Source organism: Anas acuta, chromosome 6 (assembly GCF_963932015.1).
Source record: "Anas acuta chromosome 6, bAnaAcu1.1, whole genome shotgun sequence".
Taxonomy (NCBI): Eukaryota; Metazoa; Chordata; class Aves; order Anseriformes; family Anatidae; genus Anas; species Anas acuta.
In genome coordinates, this window is record NC_088984.1 from 22,308,994 (window position 1) to 22,328,510 (window position 19,517).

A 19,517-nucleotide genomic window follows, 5' to 3' on the forward strand; every position below is an offset into this window, starting at 1 on the left:
CTTAAAAATCAAACAAACAAACCCAAGCCCAGCAAAATGTCAACCTTTAAACCAAGACATCTGTTTAGAGGTTGTACATTGTACATACGGACTAAAGGGAGGGAAGAAAAAAACAAACCAAACCAAAACCCCCGAAGATTATAACCTGCTATTTCAAATGTTCTCATTTGTCCTAAAACTTCAGCTATAACGGTGGTTCAGTCTGGGGTCCTAGTGTGACACCACTTTCCTTTCTTCCCCTTGGAGCACTCCTTCACATGCAGTAGAAGCAGCTATTGAGCACTATTTGTTCTCGGTGTTATTTGGATAATATATGCATATTTTATGGTACTAACCTCACAATCAGTAAGTCTTATTATGAAGACTCTACAGAATTGATTTTAAAGTCATCCATGGCTTGCAGTAAATTCCAATTAGTCACTCTCTGAAAGTCACATTATGCAAGTTTAATCCAGTCATATAATTCAGTCAACATCAGACAAATTATCTTTCTAAAAAGGCAAATCAATGCCTTTCCCATTTGTTGAGTAATAAACTAAAATTACTCTAGGGAAAACAAAACAAAACAAAAACAAACAACAAAACCTGCTGAAGATTAAAGCACTGGGTTAATCTCACAAGTCCTAAAATGCTCATGTTAGGCTTGCTCAGACATCCTGAACCCCATGTGCATTTCCAGCTTAATACAGTGTTTTGTTTCATGAGCACCTGGCTCCTCCCTCAAACACAGTTTCATGTTTCCTTTGGTCTCGTAAATGCACGTGCAGTACACCGCAGGTTTTTCATTCTCATATGGCATTGTCATGCTGCAGTGACTAAACATGCCCTCACTGTTTCAGGCTTTATATGTAATACAATCTCTTCCCTCTAAGGAATGCATCTTAATAACCATATTAACCAGCAGTCATATTGCATGCATTTTTTAAAAATCAAAGACGACAGCCTATTGTACACATCTCAAGGAGCAACACACTTGAAAACCGAGCCTGGTTTTCTATGCAGTTAGCCACTGTGTATTTTGTCGCGCTGTTTCAGTGCATAGTTAACCTAGCCAAATGTATATGCACAGAAAATCCTTCCTTGCCTGAGCCCTTTATGAGCATATTTTATGGGCTCAATATACAGTCTACAAAAGCTAATCAGTCAGATTGTGAAAGTGAGCCCAATTTCCTCAACTCAGTCCTCCTTGGGGGAGGCCTGTTCCACGCTGCATAGATTGTTCCCTATCATATCTTTTACAAAATTATTACTGGGGGGAGAAGGAAAGCCCCAAAATTTCCCTTTTTATGTAAAATTGGAGACATTTACAATTGCAACACAGCACTCAGCCCTATGGAAATCCTTGTTCACCATGCATCCCCCTTTTCAGTTACCCACAGGTGAGTTTGGGTTTAAGACAAACTTGAATGATGGGAAACTACTGCTGAAAAAAATCTATTTTTCATAACAAAATTTTCCAAATGGACTTGCTTCTAATTAAATCAGACTTTCCTCCCATCCCCCAATATACATGCTACAAAGCTAAAGAAATGGCTATTTTTCAGATTGTAATGATTTTTTAAATTATGTTGGAAGATAAAAGCAAACACTATTTCCACAGCAGGGAATGTTAAGAAGCATGTTATATCAAGAATTATTTTAAAAGTTAAAAAAAAAAAATAATTAAAACCTTAAATAAATAAATCACAGAATTGTCTAGGTTGGAAGAGACCTCAAGATCATCGAGACCAACCTCTGACCTAACACTAACAAGTCCTCCACTAAAAGTTCAACATCTAAACGTCTTTTAAAGACCTCCAGGGATGGTGACTCCACCACTTCCCTGGGCAGCCCGTTCCAATGCCTCACAACCCTCTCAGTAAAGAAGTTCTTCCTAATATCCAACCTAAAACTCCCCTGGCGCAACTTTAGCCCGTTCCCCCTCATCCTGTCACCAGGCACGTGGGAGAACAGACCAACCCTCACCTCGCTACAGCCTCCTTTAAGGCACCTGTAGAGAGCAATAAGGTCGCCCCTGAGCCTCCTTTTCTCCAGGCTGAACAAGCCCAGCTCCCTCCTCCTTGAGTTCTGCCACGAGGCGGACCAGGTCGTCCACCTGCTCGCACCTCACGCACACAGTCTTTTTGCTCCCTGCAGGTGGTAGCAACAGGCTCAGGCACTCCCTGCACCCGGAGACCTGAACTGCCGCAGTTTTGAGCGGGCAGTCGGTCTGGGTGTGCACAGACTTCCTGGAGAGCGCTGTGCCTGGTGTACACCATTGCAGCTGAGCTAGCGCTAGATCGCCGTTAGAGGAGGTGTTCATATGGGCAGGGGGGAGCGCTCTGCCCTCTCTGCTCGCCCTAACTGCTGCGCCACACCCTGCCACGCCCTAACTGCTGCGCCCCGCCCTGCCACGCCCTGTTTGCCAGTCCTGGTCACTGCGCTCCTGCTCACTCGCGCTCCCTAGGGGCAGCTTTTGAACGGCCGGGGAGGGGGCGCTGCTGGCTCCGCCTACGCCTCGTTCTCACCTCGTTCACCTCCCTCACGAGGGCTGCCGGGTCCTGGCGGCTCCCTCGAGTGGGCTTGGTGCCGGAAAAATTAGCCCTGCCTGTCCGATCCCCTGCTCTGCTGCAGAACGCATCTGCCCCGGGGCTGATCACCTTTTTAATTCATACAAATCTTTGGCTTGGTTTAAAGTATGATAGTTAAAAAAAATATCTAAAGTTTAAATTACGGGAACAAGTTGCCAAATGGATAAGCTGATGGAAATTATCGCATAAAAAGTGAATTATCTTGGTACTGGACGGAGTGCATCAGCATCATTTGCGAAGATTTTATGTTTGTACTGATGTCTTTCCAGACACACCCTGAAGACCTTGTCTTCGTAACAAGCAAGCAAACTCTTAAACAAGCGGAGAGACATCTGAGCCAACAGAGCCACTCTTTTGCCGTAGCCTTGGTCCTACACCCGACCAGCCACTGCACTCAATTCGGACCTCGGTTGGCCTGGTTACTCCTTGCTGGTGTCCCAGATGGCTGTGGATCTGCTTCCCATAGCTACTGATGCGGGCCTTCTGGAAACAGCAAGTAGATGCTATGCACTGACAAGAAGTGCCACTGTGACCATTTTCTCTCTTGGTAACTGACAAGAAAAAACAACGTTGTTGTTCTGGATAGTGAAACAAGCAAGACACTTTTCAGTGGCAAACACAACATACTTCTTTTCCTAGGGAAAATTATATACCTATTTTGGTACATAATCATGATCTATCAATGGAAAAAATAATAATTAAAAAAACGAAAACTCAGAGTACCTCCAGGAACAAGCTCAGCTTTTGTTCTGGTTCTTGGGGACATTGTTAACATCCCCAAACTTCACATTTAGCAAGGTCAGTGACCAGACCCAGTGTCCACTGAAGCAGGAGGGTTAAGACCAGGGATTTTATTCATCCTCAGTAGGTATACATATCCCCAGGGCACTATGTTGAATATGTTCAAAATTAACGTCACTCAGCGCTACAGGGGTGCACTTGGACACGTGCAAATGTGCACAGGCAGGGATGCAGGGTCTGCAATGAATAACAATGCTAAGCTGGGTTTTGCAAGCACTAGCCACAACTTTAGGTATATTGTAGAAATAGTAATATAATTCCTGATGGATTGTGCTGTGGGTGAGATGGACTGACCAGTCCTCCTGCTTTGCCGTGAACTAGTCAAAGCCCCAGAGCTCTTCCCTGCAAACACGATCCCCACTGCCCCAGCTGCATCTGCTAAAGTCATCAACTGCTGCAGCTTTTCCTGTAGCTATGAGACCTGTGGGGAGAGGACTTGATGGAGCAGAGGTCAGCTTGTGGCTCCTTGCTGGCCTAGAGGGACCTGTGCCTTTGTGACCAAAATGTTTACTGCAGCAAGGCTTAATTCTAGCAAAAATCTCTTGACTTGTGGCACTTTTTATTGCAAAAAGAACTTCAAAGTCATTTACAAATGCTCCAAGACAATGTGCTCTAGAGGAGTGATCATAGTCAAAATGTAATGCAAATTGGCAGCTGCATAAATGTTACTCTTATGGCAAATGCTTTTTGTTACTAATATACTACAGTTAAGTATCATAAGGAGAAACAGGCAGTTAGACTAATCTTCTGAAGCTACAGTTAGTTTATTTCTTATCTGACACAGACTGTTATAAGGTTTTCCTCAAACTGAGAGAGAGAGAAGGCACATAAGAGGCTTAATCAAACCCTTTGATGTGGGACCTTACCTGCCTCTTAGCAAGGGAATGTTGATGGTGGCTAAACTTTATGAAATAAGTTTACTTCACTTCCTTTATCATAGCCATGTAAGAATCGTATTGTTAAAAGTAGGCTTCAAAATAAATCTTTATATATTTTTGTATCTGAAAATTCATACCTTTAGGGATAATCATGAAATCCACAAGGTCTTTCTATTATTATATTTATAAGGTTTTAAAATTTATTTCTTATGGAATAGGAGTCTTGGATAATGGTATGACATAGACAAGCAAGACGGAAATTTCTTTTTGTCTGTAATATTTTCTTACCTGATGTGTAATATTCATTTCACATTAGTCTTCTCTGGCAGTCTAATGCCTCTAATATTAGTATTTTATTTTTTTTTTAATTCGACACAGTAATTCAGTTTGGAATAATTCAATATATGCTGTAATTAAAAACTGCAGCTCATTAATTTCTAAACACTCTTTGTATTTCAGACCACACCTGTTCCTCTGGCACATCCTGTATTTTCAATTCATCCACTTCTTCCTGAATAAGCTATGTTGCTATGATACATGTGCTATCACACTTTCTTTCTTCAACATACTTCCAGACCATAATCATACTTATTTAGCAGAAATAAGACTGAAAGTGCAAAGTGTCCTAATCTTTCTTTAATTAACACTTTATTCAGCTCCACGAATCAAGGTGAAAACATCTTTTACTCTGAAAGAATAGCAGAGTTGTGACATTGAAAGGAAACATTCACGAAAAATTTACAATGCTAAAAACCTACTTATGGACCAGCTCACTGTAGAAAAATTACAAAACGTGGTAATCCTAAATGCCAATTAGCACTTCTGGCAGACCCCTATCAACAATTTTCTAGTTGCATGTGTGTCCATGGGCAGAGCTGCACCACTGCAGTGGGTCAGGGTCTGCTTTCATTTTATGCGATGTAATTAGGCAGGAGAAAATGAGGAAGGCTGATCATCCTTCACATGAATCCCTCACGTTGGCTCCCAGTTTCTTTGCATAAATAACTATTTAAATCAGGACTGATTTGAAACTTGCAATGAATGAAACCAGAGAGAAATTGGTAGTAGAATTGCATTCTGAGAAGTCCCAAAGTCAAATAATCGGTTTATTGCCACTCGTAGAATCTTCAAATCCCTGGTTAGATTCTCAGAAAATAATTTGTTTACATCCTGCTGACCAGTGTTCCTATTTTCCCATTTCTCCTTTTCACATACTGTTCATCTTTCCTATTTATTCTCTCTAAGTTTTCTAATTAACATTTTTCAATGCCTCTGTCGTGAAAATCTTCATGCAAGGGCAGGAAGCATCACATTTCCTATAGGAAGTTATAGCTGTTAAAATTTCTTCCTTGAGAGATGCATTCAAAAAAACATTGTCTCAAATGGTCAAAATCACAGAATCACAGAATTGTCTAGGTTGGAAGAGACCTCAAGATCATCGAGACCAACCTCTGACCTAACACTAACAAGTCCTCCACTAAACCATATCGCTAAATTCAACATCTAAACGTCTTTTAAAGACCTCCAGGGATGGTGACTCCACCACTTCCCTGGGCAGCCCGTTCCAATGCCTCACAACCCTCTCAGTAAAGAAGTTCTTCCTAATATCCAACCTAAAACGCCCCTGGTGCAACTTTAACCCGTTCCCCCTCATCCTGTCATCAGGAATGTGGGAGAACAGACCAACCCTCACCTCACTACAGCCTCCTTTAAGGTACCTGTAGAGAGCAATAAGGTCACCCCTGAGCCTCCTTTTCTCCAGGCTGAACAAGCCCAGCTCCCTCAGCCGCTCCTCGTAGGACTTGTTCTCCAGGCCCCTCATCAGCTTCGTCGCCCTTCTCTGGACTCACTTGAGCACCTCGATGTCCTTCTTCTAGTGAGGGGCCCAAAACTGAACACAGTACTCGAGGTGCGGCCTCACCAGAGCCGAGTACAGGGGGACGATCACCTCCCTAGCCCTGCTGGCCACACTGCTTACTATGCAAGCCAGGATGCCGTTGGCCTTCTTGGCCACCTGAGCACACTGCTGGCTCATATTCAGCCCACTGTCCACCAATACTCCCAGGTCCTTCTCTGCCTGGCAGCTCTCCAACCACTCATCTCCCAGCCTGTAGCTCTGCTTGGGGTTATTGCGCCCCAGGTGCAGGACCCGGCACTTGGCCTTGTTGAACTTCATGCAGTTGATCTCAGCCCATCGGTGCAGCCTATCCAGATCCTCCCGCAGAGCCTTCCTACCCTCAAGCAGATCGACACATGCGGTAGACCGCCGTTAGAGGAGGTGTTCATATGGGTGGGGGGGAGCGCTCTGCCTTCTCTGCTCGCCCTAACTACTGCGCCCCGCCCTGCCGCGCCCCGCCCTAACTGCTGCGCCACACCCTGCCACGCCCTAACTGCCGCGCCACACCCTGTTTGCCAGTCCTGGTCACTGCGCTCCTGCTCACTCGCGCTCCCTAGGGGCAGCTTTTGAACGGCCGGGGAGGGGGCGCTGCTGGCTCCGCCTACGCCTCCTTCTCGCCTCGTTCACCTCCCTCACGAGGGCTGCCGGGTCCTGGTGGCTCCCTCGAGTGGGCTTGGTGCCGGAAAAATTAGCCCTGCCTGTCCGATCCCCCGCTCTGCTGCAGAACGTGTCTGCCCCGGAGCCGATCGCCTCGGCAAGTGATTCAAATCATTTTGAATGATTCACAGCGGGGTTGGCAATGCAATTCCCCATCATAAATTTGGGCTACATGGATTAGTTAAAGGAGATCTTTTCGGGAAGAAGCAGGAATCAGCATGATACAGGTTATACAACTTCTGTTACAGAGGACAGACTTTGCTTTATTTTATTTTTTATTCAGCAAGTCCAGCAGTTTTCTGCAACATACTTTTCAGTTGATCTCTATTTTCAGTTGAAATACGCTGCTCCCAGGCCCCACTCAGTAAGTCAAAGATCTGCCAGTTGGGATTTCAGAGGCATATGATCTTTGGACAGAAGCTCTTCTGAGTATAGGGCATGTTAAACTTTAAAAAACAACTAAGTTTGGGGTATATTTCAATTTCCTAAATTCAGTTATTGACAATAGACAAGGAAATTATTTTTTTTACAATGGCAATGAAATAGTTATCCAGTATAACTGCTTACTTCTTAGTCACATTTTTCATCTCATCTTAAGGGGCAATTTTTTCTTTATACTGCCACCCTCAAACTACCACTTTAAGTGGCACTGCTCAGAAGATTTCTAAAGTTGTTTGTATTTTCAGTGATAAGAACAGCCCAAGAGAAGGGCCTGTTAGCCTGTAAGCTCCCAGCATTGCCAGCCTGCTGAGCAGAGCCTGCCTTGCACACCAGCATATGATAAAAGTGACTGGCGGTTTCCAAGCACCAGGCTGCAGCTCTGCGACAAATGCTAGCAATGATTCGGAGGCTAGAGTGAATGAGAAGCCATCACCGAAGAGACTGAACGCTTCAAACTCTGCGAAAGATAAAAACACATGATACTTTTCACAATTTTTGTGCATTTGTATTAAGCACATTGTTAGTCTAATCATCATCCAATTCACAGAAATGCCTGAATGCAGATGTAATTCACTATCATATTAACTTTGGTAAACGCTTCAAGACTTTTCCAGCAATTCAAAATCACCAGAAATCTTCAAGCAATAAGCTATTTGGTACATGAAATAAGGCCTAGAGCTTTTCAAATGTTTTACTATTACATGCAGAATGGAAATTGGGAATAGCCTTCCATATTTTCACAGTATTTATCTTCTCTCATTTAGGAAGGGGGAAAAACTGCTTGCCTTTAAGCAGCACTACTAATCTAATTCACAAATTGGAAGCCATAAGAAAATGTACTAATTCAGATAGTTTAATAAGGTTTAATACAGGACATCATACTTTGCAATACTAGCTCTAATATTCCTTAGGCAAACTATTCCAACTGCTTTAGCTCTACACAAATGCAATAAAAATCCCCACATAAAACAAGATAGTCTAAGTACATTATAATATGGTCTGTTAGGAACACTCCATCCTGTAGCTGTCTTTGAAGTTGTATGGATGTGAGGAATACTAGTGCTAAGATGACAAAGGACAGAGCAACTACAAGAGTCAGATTTTCCAACTTGATGGTTCTTCTGTTGCATAAACATTAGGACTGTAATAATGGTGAATGCCAGAAGCAACACTGTTCCTAACTGCTGCTGATGCCACGCACAAAAAAGTGTTAAATATGAAAAAGTTTAATGCTCTAAAAGTTAATGATCTAAGGAAGACTTTGCAAGACTGTCAAGAGTTGATGTCTTCACTGATGACTAGTGTGACAGGTTTGAAGCAATAAGAGCAAGCAGTTTTTTGAGCTTAGCAACAAAACTGAATTTGAACAAAGTAAGAAGAGCAGAAAAGAAAAACATTCAGCTAGAGGCTAAAACTAAGCATTAGGAATTTTATCTGAAAACAGCTTTTTTTTTTTTTTTTTTTGTGAAAAACTGGAAGTAAAGAAAGAAGGGTTGGAACAGATCAACTTCTGCAGCATTAACCACAAGACAAAGGATTGCTCTTTTTTTCTTTCATAGTCCAATGCTTCCAAATACTTCTAACTACTTCTCTTTCTGCTACCACCTCTAAAACATGCACTTCACTCTTCAGAGGTCTTATGGATTTGGTAACCACTTATGAATGGGCAATTACTGGAGCAGATGTGGCTGCCTATCACGGGACTGACTATCCAACTGAACAGGGAATGACACCAGACCTCCACAGCTTGTCGTCCTTTCAATCTTTGAACATTAGTCATCTGATATGTACATGTATGTGTACTTGTGAACACAAACACTGACCAATGCAAAATGTTTTCTCCTTGCCATCTAAATAATAATAATAAAAAAACAACGAATAAACCACATTCCCAAATAGCAACCCTAATTGAATAGAGATGGAGGTAAGAGGAGAAAATTCCTGGTAATCAGACCCTCAGCACAGAGTCATGCAGGGCACGCAGAACTGCAGAGGGTATAAAACACACGGCATCTTGGATATTAATTCACAGCAAAAGGTGCTACTAACACCACTTCCTGCAGCCCCGACACTGCCTTGGGAGTCTCATATTCAATAAGTGACCAGACCTGACCCTGCCTAGTTTATAAGATTAGGTACAATTGTAGCCCAAGGTGATTATCACCAGCTATACAGTGTCACATTATAAAGTCTCAGTGAGGTAAGAAACTTGTAAATAATAAAATTATCCTTTTATAGGTCTCTTAATTCAACAGTCCAGTCTGTTTCCTGTAGAAGTGATTAGTAATAGAAAATAATTAGGAGATGCCAGATGGGAGGAGGAGTTTAAAAAAAAGATCCAAAACTCACACAGCTATGGAAACAGAACAACAAACGGCAGAGCTGCCAGCTAACAACCCACTTCAGTCCCTCACCGCCCGGGAGGCTTGTGGCATAAGCAATAAATAGCAATCATGTGCCTGCTCTGAGAAAGATCCACCAGCTCCTTTCTGTGACCACTAGAAAAAAAAGTTGTGAGAACACATAAAAAGTCAAGGGGAACATATTTTTTTTTTTTTAATTAAAAAAGGCCTTAATTTATGTGGGGTTTCCCTGCTATACATCTAATCAGTCTTTCTGGAACCCACAAGTATAAGGCCCAGAGTGATGGGAAGCAGCCCCACTCCTGTTAGGGCTAAAGCCATGAACTCTACCTTGCTCATCAGGAGTTGAGCTGGACCTCTCTATTTCCGTGCCCCATACCCTACCTAAGGTCCACCAGAAAACCTCTCTCCTGCTGAAGAAAGCCCAGACAAAGCCACCCACTCTGGCTCTTCACAAGCTGAGGGAGGTTCCTTCCTCCCTATGCTGGGCTACGCTAATGGAAAAGGAAGGAAATTTCTGTCAGTAAACAAAAGAGAAGCTAAGGCTAGATGCTACTTTTTAGAAGGCATTAAAAATGTAACCAGATCCAAACCATCAAACATCATTGACCCTGGAAAGAGCTGCACTTTACCACTGAGGGCTTCACACAGACTTACCTCTCACAATGCTAAGAAACGCAGAAAAAAAACAGCACCTTATTCTTTGCTAATGGCTTCACTTTATCAGTAACAACACAGTCAGTATTCTTCAGGCTTAATTGCACAGCAATCATACTGCTTTACAGCCTTTTTAACAATTTTGTTCAGTATTAATTTTACAAAGGCTTGAACAGGCACGGGACACGCACCGAGTGCCATTACTCCCCACACCTTTGCTGAAGGCCTGGTCTGTGAGCCTGAGGGACTGGCCCCCTGATTTCACAGGACAGATGGCCTCCTTGCTGTAATTAAGCACTGGACTTTACAAAGACTCCACCTCTGCGTACAAATCTCATATGTGCCAGACCACGAAAAACCACACTTAGTGACAAAGTAGAAGGTAATGTGGAACGTCTTCTCAGCAGACAGGCAAGTGACTTGCACCTATGAAACAAGGCTGAGGTGGGATGCTGATCCTCAGCTGTGGGTACCCACAAAATGGTAGCAAACCATTACTGCAGCACAGTAACGCCACAGGAGACGTGCTGCGTGCATTCGAAACACAACCTGACCCAAACCACTCTTCACTTTCTGAAATTTGTGCAGCCTTATTTATTTTTAACTTCATAATACTAGACCAGCAGTATGCAGTCAGGCTACCAGCACAGGCATATGACTTTCACTCCACAGTAATCCCCTGCATTATTGTGTGGGCATTAAATTAATGTTCTTTGGAGGCACGGGCCCACACAGAGCCAGCCAGACAGGTGAGGTCCTGTGAGGTTACCTGGAATCTGCTGGGATGCCTTTTGTAAAGCACAGGGACTAATAGGGCACAGCGGAACACAGACTGTTGTGGCAAGGAGAGAAGAAGAAAGGGTTTGCTCTGGAAAACCAGGAGAGCCAGGGAACCATGTTTAGCACTGGAGCTGAGCCACAGGTCCAGCCAGAGACCCTTGAAAAGTCTGGCTTGCTAGTTTACCCTCTGCAATCACAAGGCACTGAAAAGAGAAAAGGTAGATATTGTGTGACCTGGGGATTCAATTAGCAAAGTTTATGCTTCATTTGGAAGCTCTGAATCTTAAAACAAGATCAGTTTATATAATCTTTTTAGTATATCAATTTTACTGCCACACTGAACATAAATAAGGCCTTAGGTTACTCTCAGCAACTGTGAGAGGAAAAAGCGATCTGCAGTTTGTAGAAAATAATCCTCTTTGTGCTGATGTTTGCATACTGGACAGCACATGCAATTAGCTTGCATTTCTCAGGTCTTAATAAACAAATAGTTAAGCTAAAAATGAATGTGCTTATGAAAAGATACCATAAGCACTTGCAGTTTAATTTTGAGCTGCATGTGCCATGTATAGTGGCGTATGTAACACAGCAGTAGGTCCGTACTGCCAGAAATGCCTATGCACTGAAGAGAAGACGAGGAAGACTGAGGCAACCTCTGTGGAGTACAATGTTGCCGACATCCTGCAGCAGCCACCTAAAAGGCAGAATCATCCTTCATTCGGCTAACTTCCTTGGTATTGACAAAATTGTCTGTGCTTTGAAGTGCCTGCTGAAAGATGGGCTAAGCCCAGAAGAAATAAATAGAAGTTTTTGCCTTCCACAGAGTTATGTTTTATTTATAAATTACATTAAATTTACAGAGTGATTGTCATGGACACCCGCGCAGGGACTGGGAAGGAACATTTGTGAGAAAAGAGTTGACAATCTCCTCAAGTTAACCCCTGGGAGTCTTCAGTGCTCAGCCTTGTGTGTCTTTAAATGTACTTCAAGGTAAACATTGATAAGCAATACATTTAATAGCATTATTGCTTTGTCACTATCCTTGTTCTAGATACGGCTTGTCTAGAGACTTACATCCTACACACCCATTTTTTCTGGAAAAAAAAAAAAAAAAAAAAAAAAAAGTTAATTTGATTAAGTGGAAATATTTCAAAGAGCCTCCAGATCAAGGTTTATTCACCCCCAAAGCACACTTTCCTCTCTGACCATTAAGACCCTGTCTTCTTTCCAGTCCTTACTGCTCTCCATGTTGGCATTACTGGGTGCCAAATCGCATTCAAAGCTGTCTTCCTCCATCACAGACCTTGCTAAGGGGGTTTACGATTTTACAACAGACTACTCTAACTTTCTTGGCTACATTTTCTGATATCCTTTCCCTGAAGATAAAACGAGTCCTGGCGAAAGAAGATTTTGAGCCGATCTCACTAACATATTTCACTGAGAACAAGAATAGAAAAGTATTAGTGCCCCTAATGAAAGTATCAGTATCAGCTCAAGGTTGGGAAGTGAGACTGGTCCCTATGGGAACAACCGTAACTGCGACCCTTGATTTTCTGTGTGGAAGCTGGTACAAATCCATTAGAAATGTACACAGAAATTGCAATTAACTTTGTGCTTTGGATTATCTTTGGAGGCAGGCTTAAAAGCATGTTTCCTACTAAAATGACACAGATTTACATTTCCAAATCTCCTTGAACAGAGTTGCAGACAATCAGCCTTCATTACCTTGGAGGAAAAATGGTATCACCACTCAGACCATTAAAAATAGAACAAAAGGGTGCTTTTGTTGGACGACTGCTGCACAAACCTCTTCTCAGTTCTTTCCATCTTTGGGAATTGAACTGAATGTAGTATAGTCTAGAAGGGGGTTTTAATTGATTTGCTGTTACTGCAGTTTCTTGAAGAAATAGCACTTGTCACAAATGTAAACAAGAATAAATGTGATTCAGTTGCTATCCTAACATTAACCTCAGTATTTCATTCTGAAAGACAGGACAGCTCATAACTGATCATTTTGTTTTCTGATAACAGATGCTAAATCTTGGATAAATCACTCATACACCTTCTTAAATTAATATCTCAAAAGCATGTCAAAATGAAAAAAAAAAATAATTTCATGTTTTGCAGGGCTTTCATGAAGGGCTTTGACATATATATATAGATATTTATTAATTTTCGAGAGCTACCATTTTTATAAGGTATTTAATTGAATCAAGTCATCTCCTCCAAGGCCATAATTACCTTTGAGAGAGAAAAACGTTCAGAGATGCATCAGTATTCAAGGCACGGGCGGAATAGTAAATCTTGTGATAGCGGGTATTATTTCCACCTCCACATTAGGCCATACAGACTGAATCCACATGGGAAGCTCCCTTTCAAACGAATCTCAGGCCTCTCTCTTAACACACAGACCACGATGGCTGCACAATTGAGTTCTGAACAATCTGCAGACTGTTTTGGGAACCAGCATTACCTTTTTAGCACAGCAGCTAAAATATCTATTCAGGGCATTGAAGCATGACAAGCTCTCTCCTGTTTTCAATCTTTACTCCTCCAGTTATCTCTGACCATTTAATTCTTTTATAGCTTATGGGAATCATAAATCATTAAGCAGTGATTTTTATTTTATTTTTAATATATACTTGTACAAGGTAAGCAGTCAAAATCCTTCTCATAACCAGTGAAGCTCATGCTGGGTAGTAGATTATACTCTCATGTTTTTCTTGTTAAAAACTGCATCTTAAATCACACCACAATATGGTCTTTTGCAGGACTAAGTACTTAGGAGTATTGTGACTTGTGTCCTACAGCCCTCATCTAAAAATTGTGTAATTTTCGTCTTATCTTTTGCAGTCTATAATCCTTCCCCTTTACTAAGGCTCTTTTTTAATGTATTGCATATGACAAGTCACTCAACATACGATAAATTCTTCTACTATGAATTAATAGCTGAAAAGTAGTATTAGTGCATGCCAGGAGGTATCCAACATACATTAGTGGCATTCCCTGCCACAGCCCCATACCAAATTCAAGGCTAGGAGAAGTGCTCTTTAATATTTCATCCTCAAGCTGGAGGTGTGTTCTCTGGCTGCCCAATTTCCTCTACTTGATTTTATGTCAGGAAGTGAAATTACATTCCCACCAGCTGTTCCCCAGTCAGCGCCTGTGTCTCTCTCCTTTCCTTCTTCTGAAGGATTTATCTTTTATACACCAGTCACACAGGACTGGGGAACAGTCATGAAGCTTGGATTTGAATCTGAACATCCATTCCTGCAAATCTGGGAATGTATCCTGGCACAGGGTAACCAATGCCCAAGACCCCAGACTTTTTCCTCTGTTTACAGAGGAATGTACAGTGAAAAATTAGGGAAAAATCTATCAGTTTTATACTGTAGTCAGGGAAAGATGCATGGACAAATATGGTACCTTGCAGAAATGTTCTCATCATCCCTGAGCTAACGTTGTAGCACACAGGTTTTTCTATTTGGATGATAGGACAACGGTGCTTTTTTCCTTGTTGGATTTTGGACAATTTTCTTTGTATTCTTTGTTAGACTTGTCAACATCGATTCAGTGATATTCACTTCATATTGGACAACAGGAATTACTCTTCCATCCCTCTAACCAGAGACAAAGAAAAAATACTTGATCTATTTATCAATGTCCTACAAGAAACCTTTCTTATACCTTGGTTATATTACTCAAATGACTGTTCATAAGAAGGTAAGTAGTGTGTGATTATAAATTGAAGTTTTCATGTAAATATCAATAAGAAGCAGCAGCCTACACAAGAAGGGTAGAATGACCTTCCAAGCAACTTAGTAGAGGATATACACCTTCTTCTTATGTTACCTATAATTTTATCAACAAAAAGTTTATAATTTAGCAGAGAAATCTGGTATTCTATTTAACTACATCCTTGCTGTTATCCTGTTACCTTTTAATAGTACGGAGGCGTCTAAGAGAGTCAAGACAACTATTTCCTGCCATACAGTATTGGACTCTTGCTTTAAATGCAAATTATGTCATGCAAATATCCACCTCCTGATTTTAGTGTTTTGTATAAAATTAACTGAGACCGGGAAAGTCACACCAGCTGTGATTCAGCCACAGGGCTCGCAGCCCACCAGCCTGCCACAATCACATTCGCCCCTCTGAACCTGAAGCAGCCCTCCCAGCTCGTCGAGGGGGCAGATTTGGTGGGTGTGCAAGTAGCCAAGCCCTGTTGAGAGTGACAGAAGCGCTTGGGAGAGCCCTCCGAGGTCTCCTCTCCCCATCACTCCTATGGTGCACCCTCCATGAGCTATCTGGCAAAGCCATCACATTTTCCCTCCTCCCCACTTCCTACGCCTTACAAAGGAGAGAGGAAGGATTTGGCGAGCCTTAGCTGGACCCTGGGGCTCATTCGAAGTGCTGAGGTTGCTGCCAACACCATGTTCTGGTCACAGAATTTGCTGGGTGAGGTGATACTCAGGACTCTCCATGTCATCGTCCAGAAGAGGTGCTGAGAGGTGTAAAGGCTGCAAAGATGTGATCTCTGCACCACCACACAGCAAAAGGGCCACACAGTGCCTTCTCTTTGTAGCCAAGGGCAGTAATCTCAGCTGGTAATGACTTTAAATTAAATTGAAATCTCCAAATTTAACTGCACTGTGATGTCTGCGTGCCCCACTGTGTCCACATCATAAGGCTCCAAGACAAATAAAGTGAAAAGATTCAAAAGCTGGGCTTCAGGCCAGTAAACACCACTGCAGTTTAACTATATTGCAGATGAGGCAACTTGAATTGCTTTTAACTTCCAAACAGTGTGGGATGTTGCAATTACACAGCTAATCTCTGTAAAGGGTTTTCATCTACAATTTCAGCCTGTTAGAGATACTTAATAGTTCTTGAGCTATTTAATGAAACATGGTTCAAAACTCTTTGTATACTTTGTTGACATTTCATGCTTTGAGTCTGACCTAACACCATGTATTCTACAGAAAGAAAAAAAAACCCACACCACAATATCCTTCAATAATAATCATCAAAATCCCTTTACTACAAACTTATCCATTAGCCTAAAAAATGTGACAGAACAGTCGTGTCATCACTTGAAAGCTACTGAACGCAGCGAGAGTTAATTCTACCAAACACACCCGAAGTGGTGACTTACGGAACTCATGGATTTTTACCCAGGCTTTGCATTGCAGTGAACCCTCCCTGATAACAAGCAAAGAAATCCTTCTGAAACAGCATGCTGCAAGTCAGCAGCTGCCAGAAACTGTCACACCTCTACCACCAGTACTTAGCAGGCAACAAATTGAATATTTCATGTGGTCAGCTAGCACCAGTATGCCTGCCTTGTTAAATGGCTTTGTTAAAAGTCTTTTGTTGCATGGTCTGATGGCAGGAGGACAAACAACGAAGATTCGTACTTCAAGCTAGTTAGGTGCTTCATCTCTCAGCAAATTCAGTTGGGTCTGGTGCTCCAGAATCTGCTGGAGAAGGATTTGAAGGACCAAAGCTATGACCTTCCCCTCTCTGTGGGCTCTGTAGGGAGTTTAGTTTCTTTAGGATGGTCACGTATGTTGGGAATCATTAGTGAGACCCTTCCTTCCCCTCAAAACAAACTGAGATCACAGACATATTTCTGACTGGAAAAACAAACAAATGACCCAAACTGAGGTTAGTATTTCTTGCAAGCAATATAAGCAAATTAGATAACTCCTATCATCACTGACATTAGTGAGGTAGGGGAGCATCTCAGAGTACTATACATGCATTCACATGTAAGCTTATGTAAGAATACACTTTAAAAAGACTTTCCCATGCTGGCTTTTCAACAAACAAAGTAATTAGTTTAACATGACAGAATTTATATTGTTTTCTTTAAGCTTAGTCTCTATCACATGAATAAATGTTCGGGCAGCTGTTTTGTCTGCCTGATATTTTCCCAACCTCCTTCAATATTCCTTTTGTCACTGCTTCTAAGATTTCTTTGTTGTTCGTTTTTCTCTTTTAATCCAGGACGCAGTCAGTTCTCAGCTGATAACGCAACTCTCTGAAGAGAGCAATCCTTCTTCATAAGTCTGGCTGAGGCCAAAAATAGCTCTGTCAGCTTCTGACAGGCTGAACTTAGCCAAGTGAAATGTTTTAACATTTTATCATCTTAATGAACAGGCTTATTTATAATGTAGACAACTTTACTGTCATTGTATGCAGACTTCTGAAGAGATTATGGAATGCATTTTGTTTGGGGAATAGAGAATATATTAATATTATTTTTTTTTTGACCAACAGGCACTTGTTTTAGACACTGTAAACAATTTTAAGACAAAATAGCCTATTTGACATAAAGGAGTGACTTAATGGCAACATCTATAATTATGAAAAAAAAATTGAAGAAAGGAACCTTACAATGATAAATAACAAATCTCTGAATGAAAAATTTGCAATATGCACAAGTATGATTAAAAAAAACACACACAACTACAACACTTTAAAATATTACTATTAATGCAATACTGGAAATAATTATGTCGACTAAGTATCTACAGATACTTTTAGGACTTGGGGGGAGGGAATAAAATTGCAAAATAAAAAGTCTATCAGAAAAAAAGAGTGTGGGTTAACAATTGCTTACCCTCTTTTCTGCTACCTCATCCTCTCCTGTAGACTCTTTGCCATCATGTGCATCTCTCAGGGTTGGCATATGTTTTTTGTGTGCTGGCTCTCTGTTTAAAGTTGTATATCCTATGTGTTCATAAATTGGATTTATTGTCATCTTGGCAATGTATTCTGCTGCCTTGGTTTCAATATAAAGAGTAATCAATCCATCTGTCACCAGGTCATGGATGGACTCAAAACGTTTCTCCCCAACAAAGTGCTTTCCATCGTAGTAGAGTCTGAAGTTTCTGGTTTGACTTCCAAATCTGCCTCAATGAAATGGGAAAGTATTTTTTTTTAAAGAACAGTAAGCAAGAATAAGAAAGAGTAATCAAGCCTTTGCAAACAAATAAAAAAACCCCACAACTTTATCACTTGAAGCTGCGACTATGCCCTGTGTTCAGTCCAGACGCGACTGAAAAACTCAACTACCACTTAGCACAGATAGGAAGGAGAGATTAACAGCCACAGACAGATAGCCAAATCAGTGACTGTCCCAGAAGGAGCTATTTGTTCTCGCATTCTTTTAGCCTCTCTATTATTCTGTGGAAAAACTGAAAATTACTTCACACTCTTCATGGCTTTTTTTAGTACTTTACTACTGCATCGCTGTAGTTAATTTGCCTGGCTCTGATATGAAGAGTTCTCATAACAGAGTCCTCTATTACAGCTGATCAATACGGAGTTTTGATGCAGTCTCAGACCTCTGCACCCCTGCTTTCTTGCAGGAAGAGGCCATTCAGCGCTCAGCTCAGCTTTGGTGCCAACAATTACACTGAAGCAGAACTGCTGCCAGCAGTGGAGCAGCACAGGACAAAATGGCACAAGGGCAAGCATTCTTTATTCCTGGCTGAAGGCCAAGGACTAACTCTTCAAGCTTTGTACAAAAGTCCTTCTGTGTTATGGTTGTTAAGTCTTGAGCTTCAAGCAAATCTTTGTAACATACAGGACATGTAACGCATAAGCTATCTGATGTTAGCAACTCTGAAGCCTGGGTGGAACAGAATTTTGATAGTCTTTAGGCAACCGTAAGCAAGAACACCAATGCTACCTGAACATTAGCACCTTTTCAAACCCTACTTTGAACCTGTAACAATTTGCTGCCTGAAAGCAATCTCAAGTTGTGAGAACACACCAGTGCTTGCGCTCACTTGGCAATAACCAGCGCATTTCCTGCAGAGAAGACGGAGGCAAGGAGCTGCCTTCACAGCTCGCTTCTGGGTCACTCCTTGGTCAGAGAGCAGCAAGGCTGGCTCAAGGCATCAGGACACTTCGTGAGGTCAGATCAGCCAAATGTATGTTAAAAACTGAATTTGAAAGGATGGATTATTTTTATTTCACAATCAAAAACTTCATAGGAGATGTGAAGGAATAAAATAATATGGTGCTTTGCTAAAGTGATTTCTTTTCCATGGGGCACTGCCCAACAGCAGAAAGCATGTTATTAGACCTTGCCTCAGGTAAAATACATGCATTCTTCCTGCAAATATGGGCAAAATCATTTGTCTTGGGATGTATATTTTTCCTCTGCTTTTCAGAAATGCCAAAGCAAACCATCCCCCCTACCAATAACCTGACAGCCACTGTAATTTTGGGAGCTGCTATTTTTAAAGAAAACTGAAATGTGAAGTAACACACTCCTGGGGGGCTCTCAGGAATCCACATCTGGCTCACTAACGAAAGAGGGCACGATGTGTAGAAACTGAAGGGGCATTTTTTTTGAAATGAATTGGTACTTGTATTCACATTTTTAAGCCACACAAATTAGAAGTTCACTGAATCAAACTGAAAAAAAAAAACAACAACAACAAAAAACAAAAAATGG

At 41.6% G+C, this 19,517-nt stretch overlaps 1 protein-coding gene across 4 annotated transcripts in view; it reads right to left on the bottom strand.

Moving 5' to 3' along the window:
• CHN1 (chimerin 1) overlaps nucleotides 1-19,517 on the bottom strand; it is a 95,896-nt gene that overhangs the window by 31,199 nt on the left and 45,180 nt on the right. For 3 of the 4 annotated variants that reach the window (XM_068685728.1, XM_068685729.1, XM_068685727.1), the window contains exon 6: nucleotides 17,670-17,958. The exons of the other annotated variant lie outside the window; for it this stretch is intronic. In XM_068685728.1, the coding sequence (XP_068541829.1) occupies nucleotides 17,670-17,958 (289 nt within the window). The remainder of the gene's footprint in view (nucleotides 1-17,669; nucleotides 17,959-19,517) is intronic. 4 annotated transcript variants of the gene reach the window in all.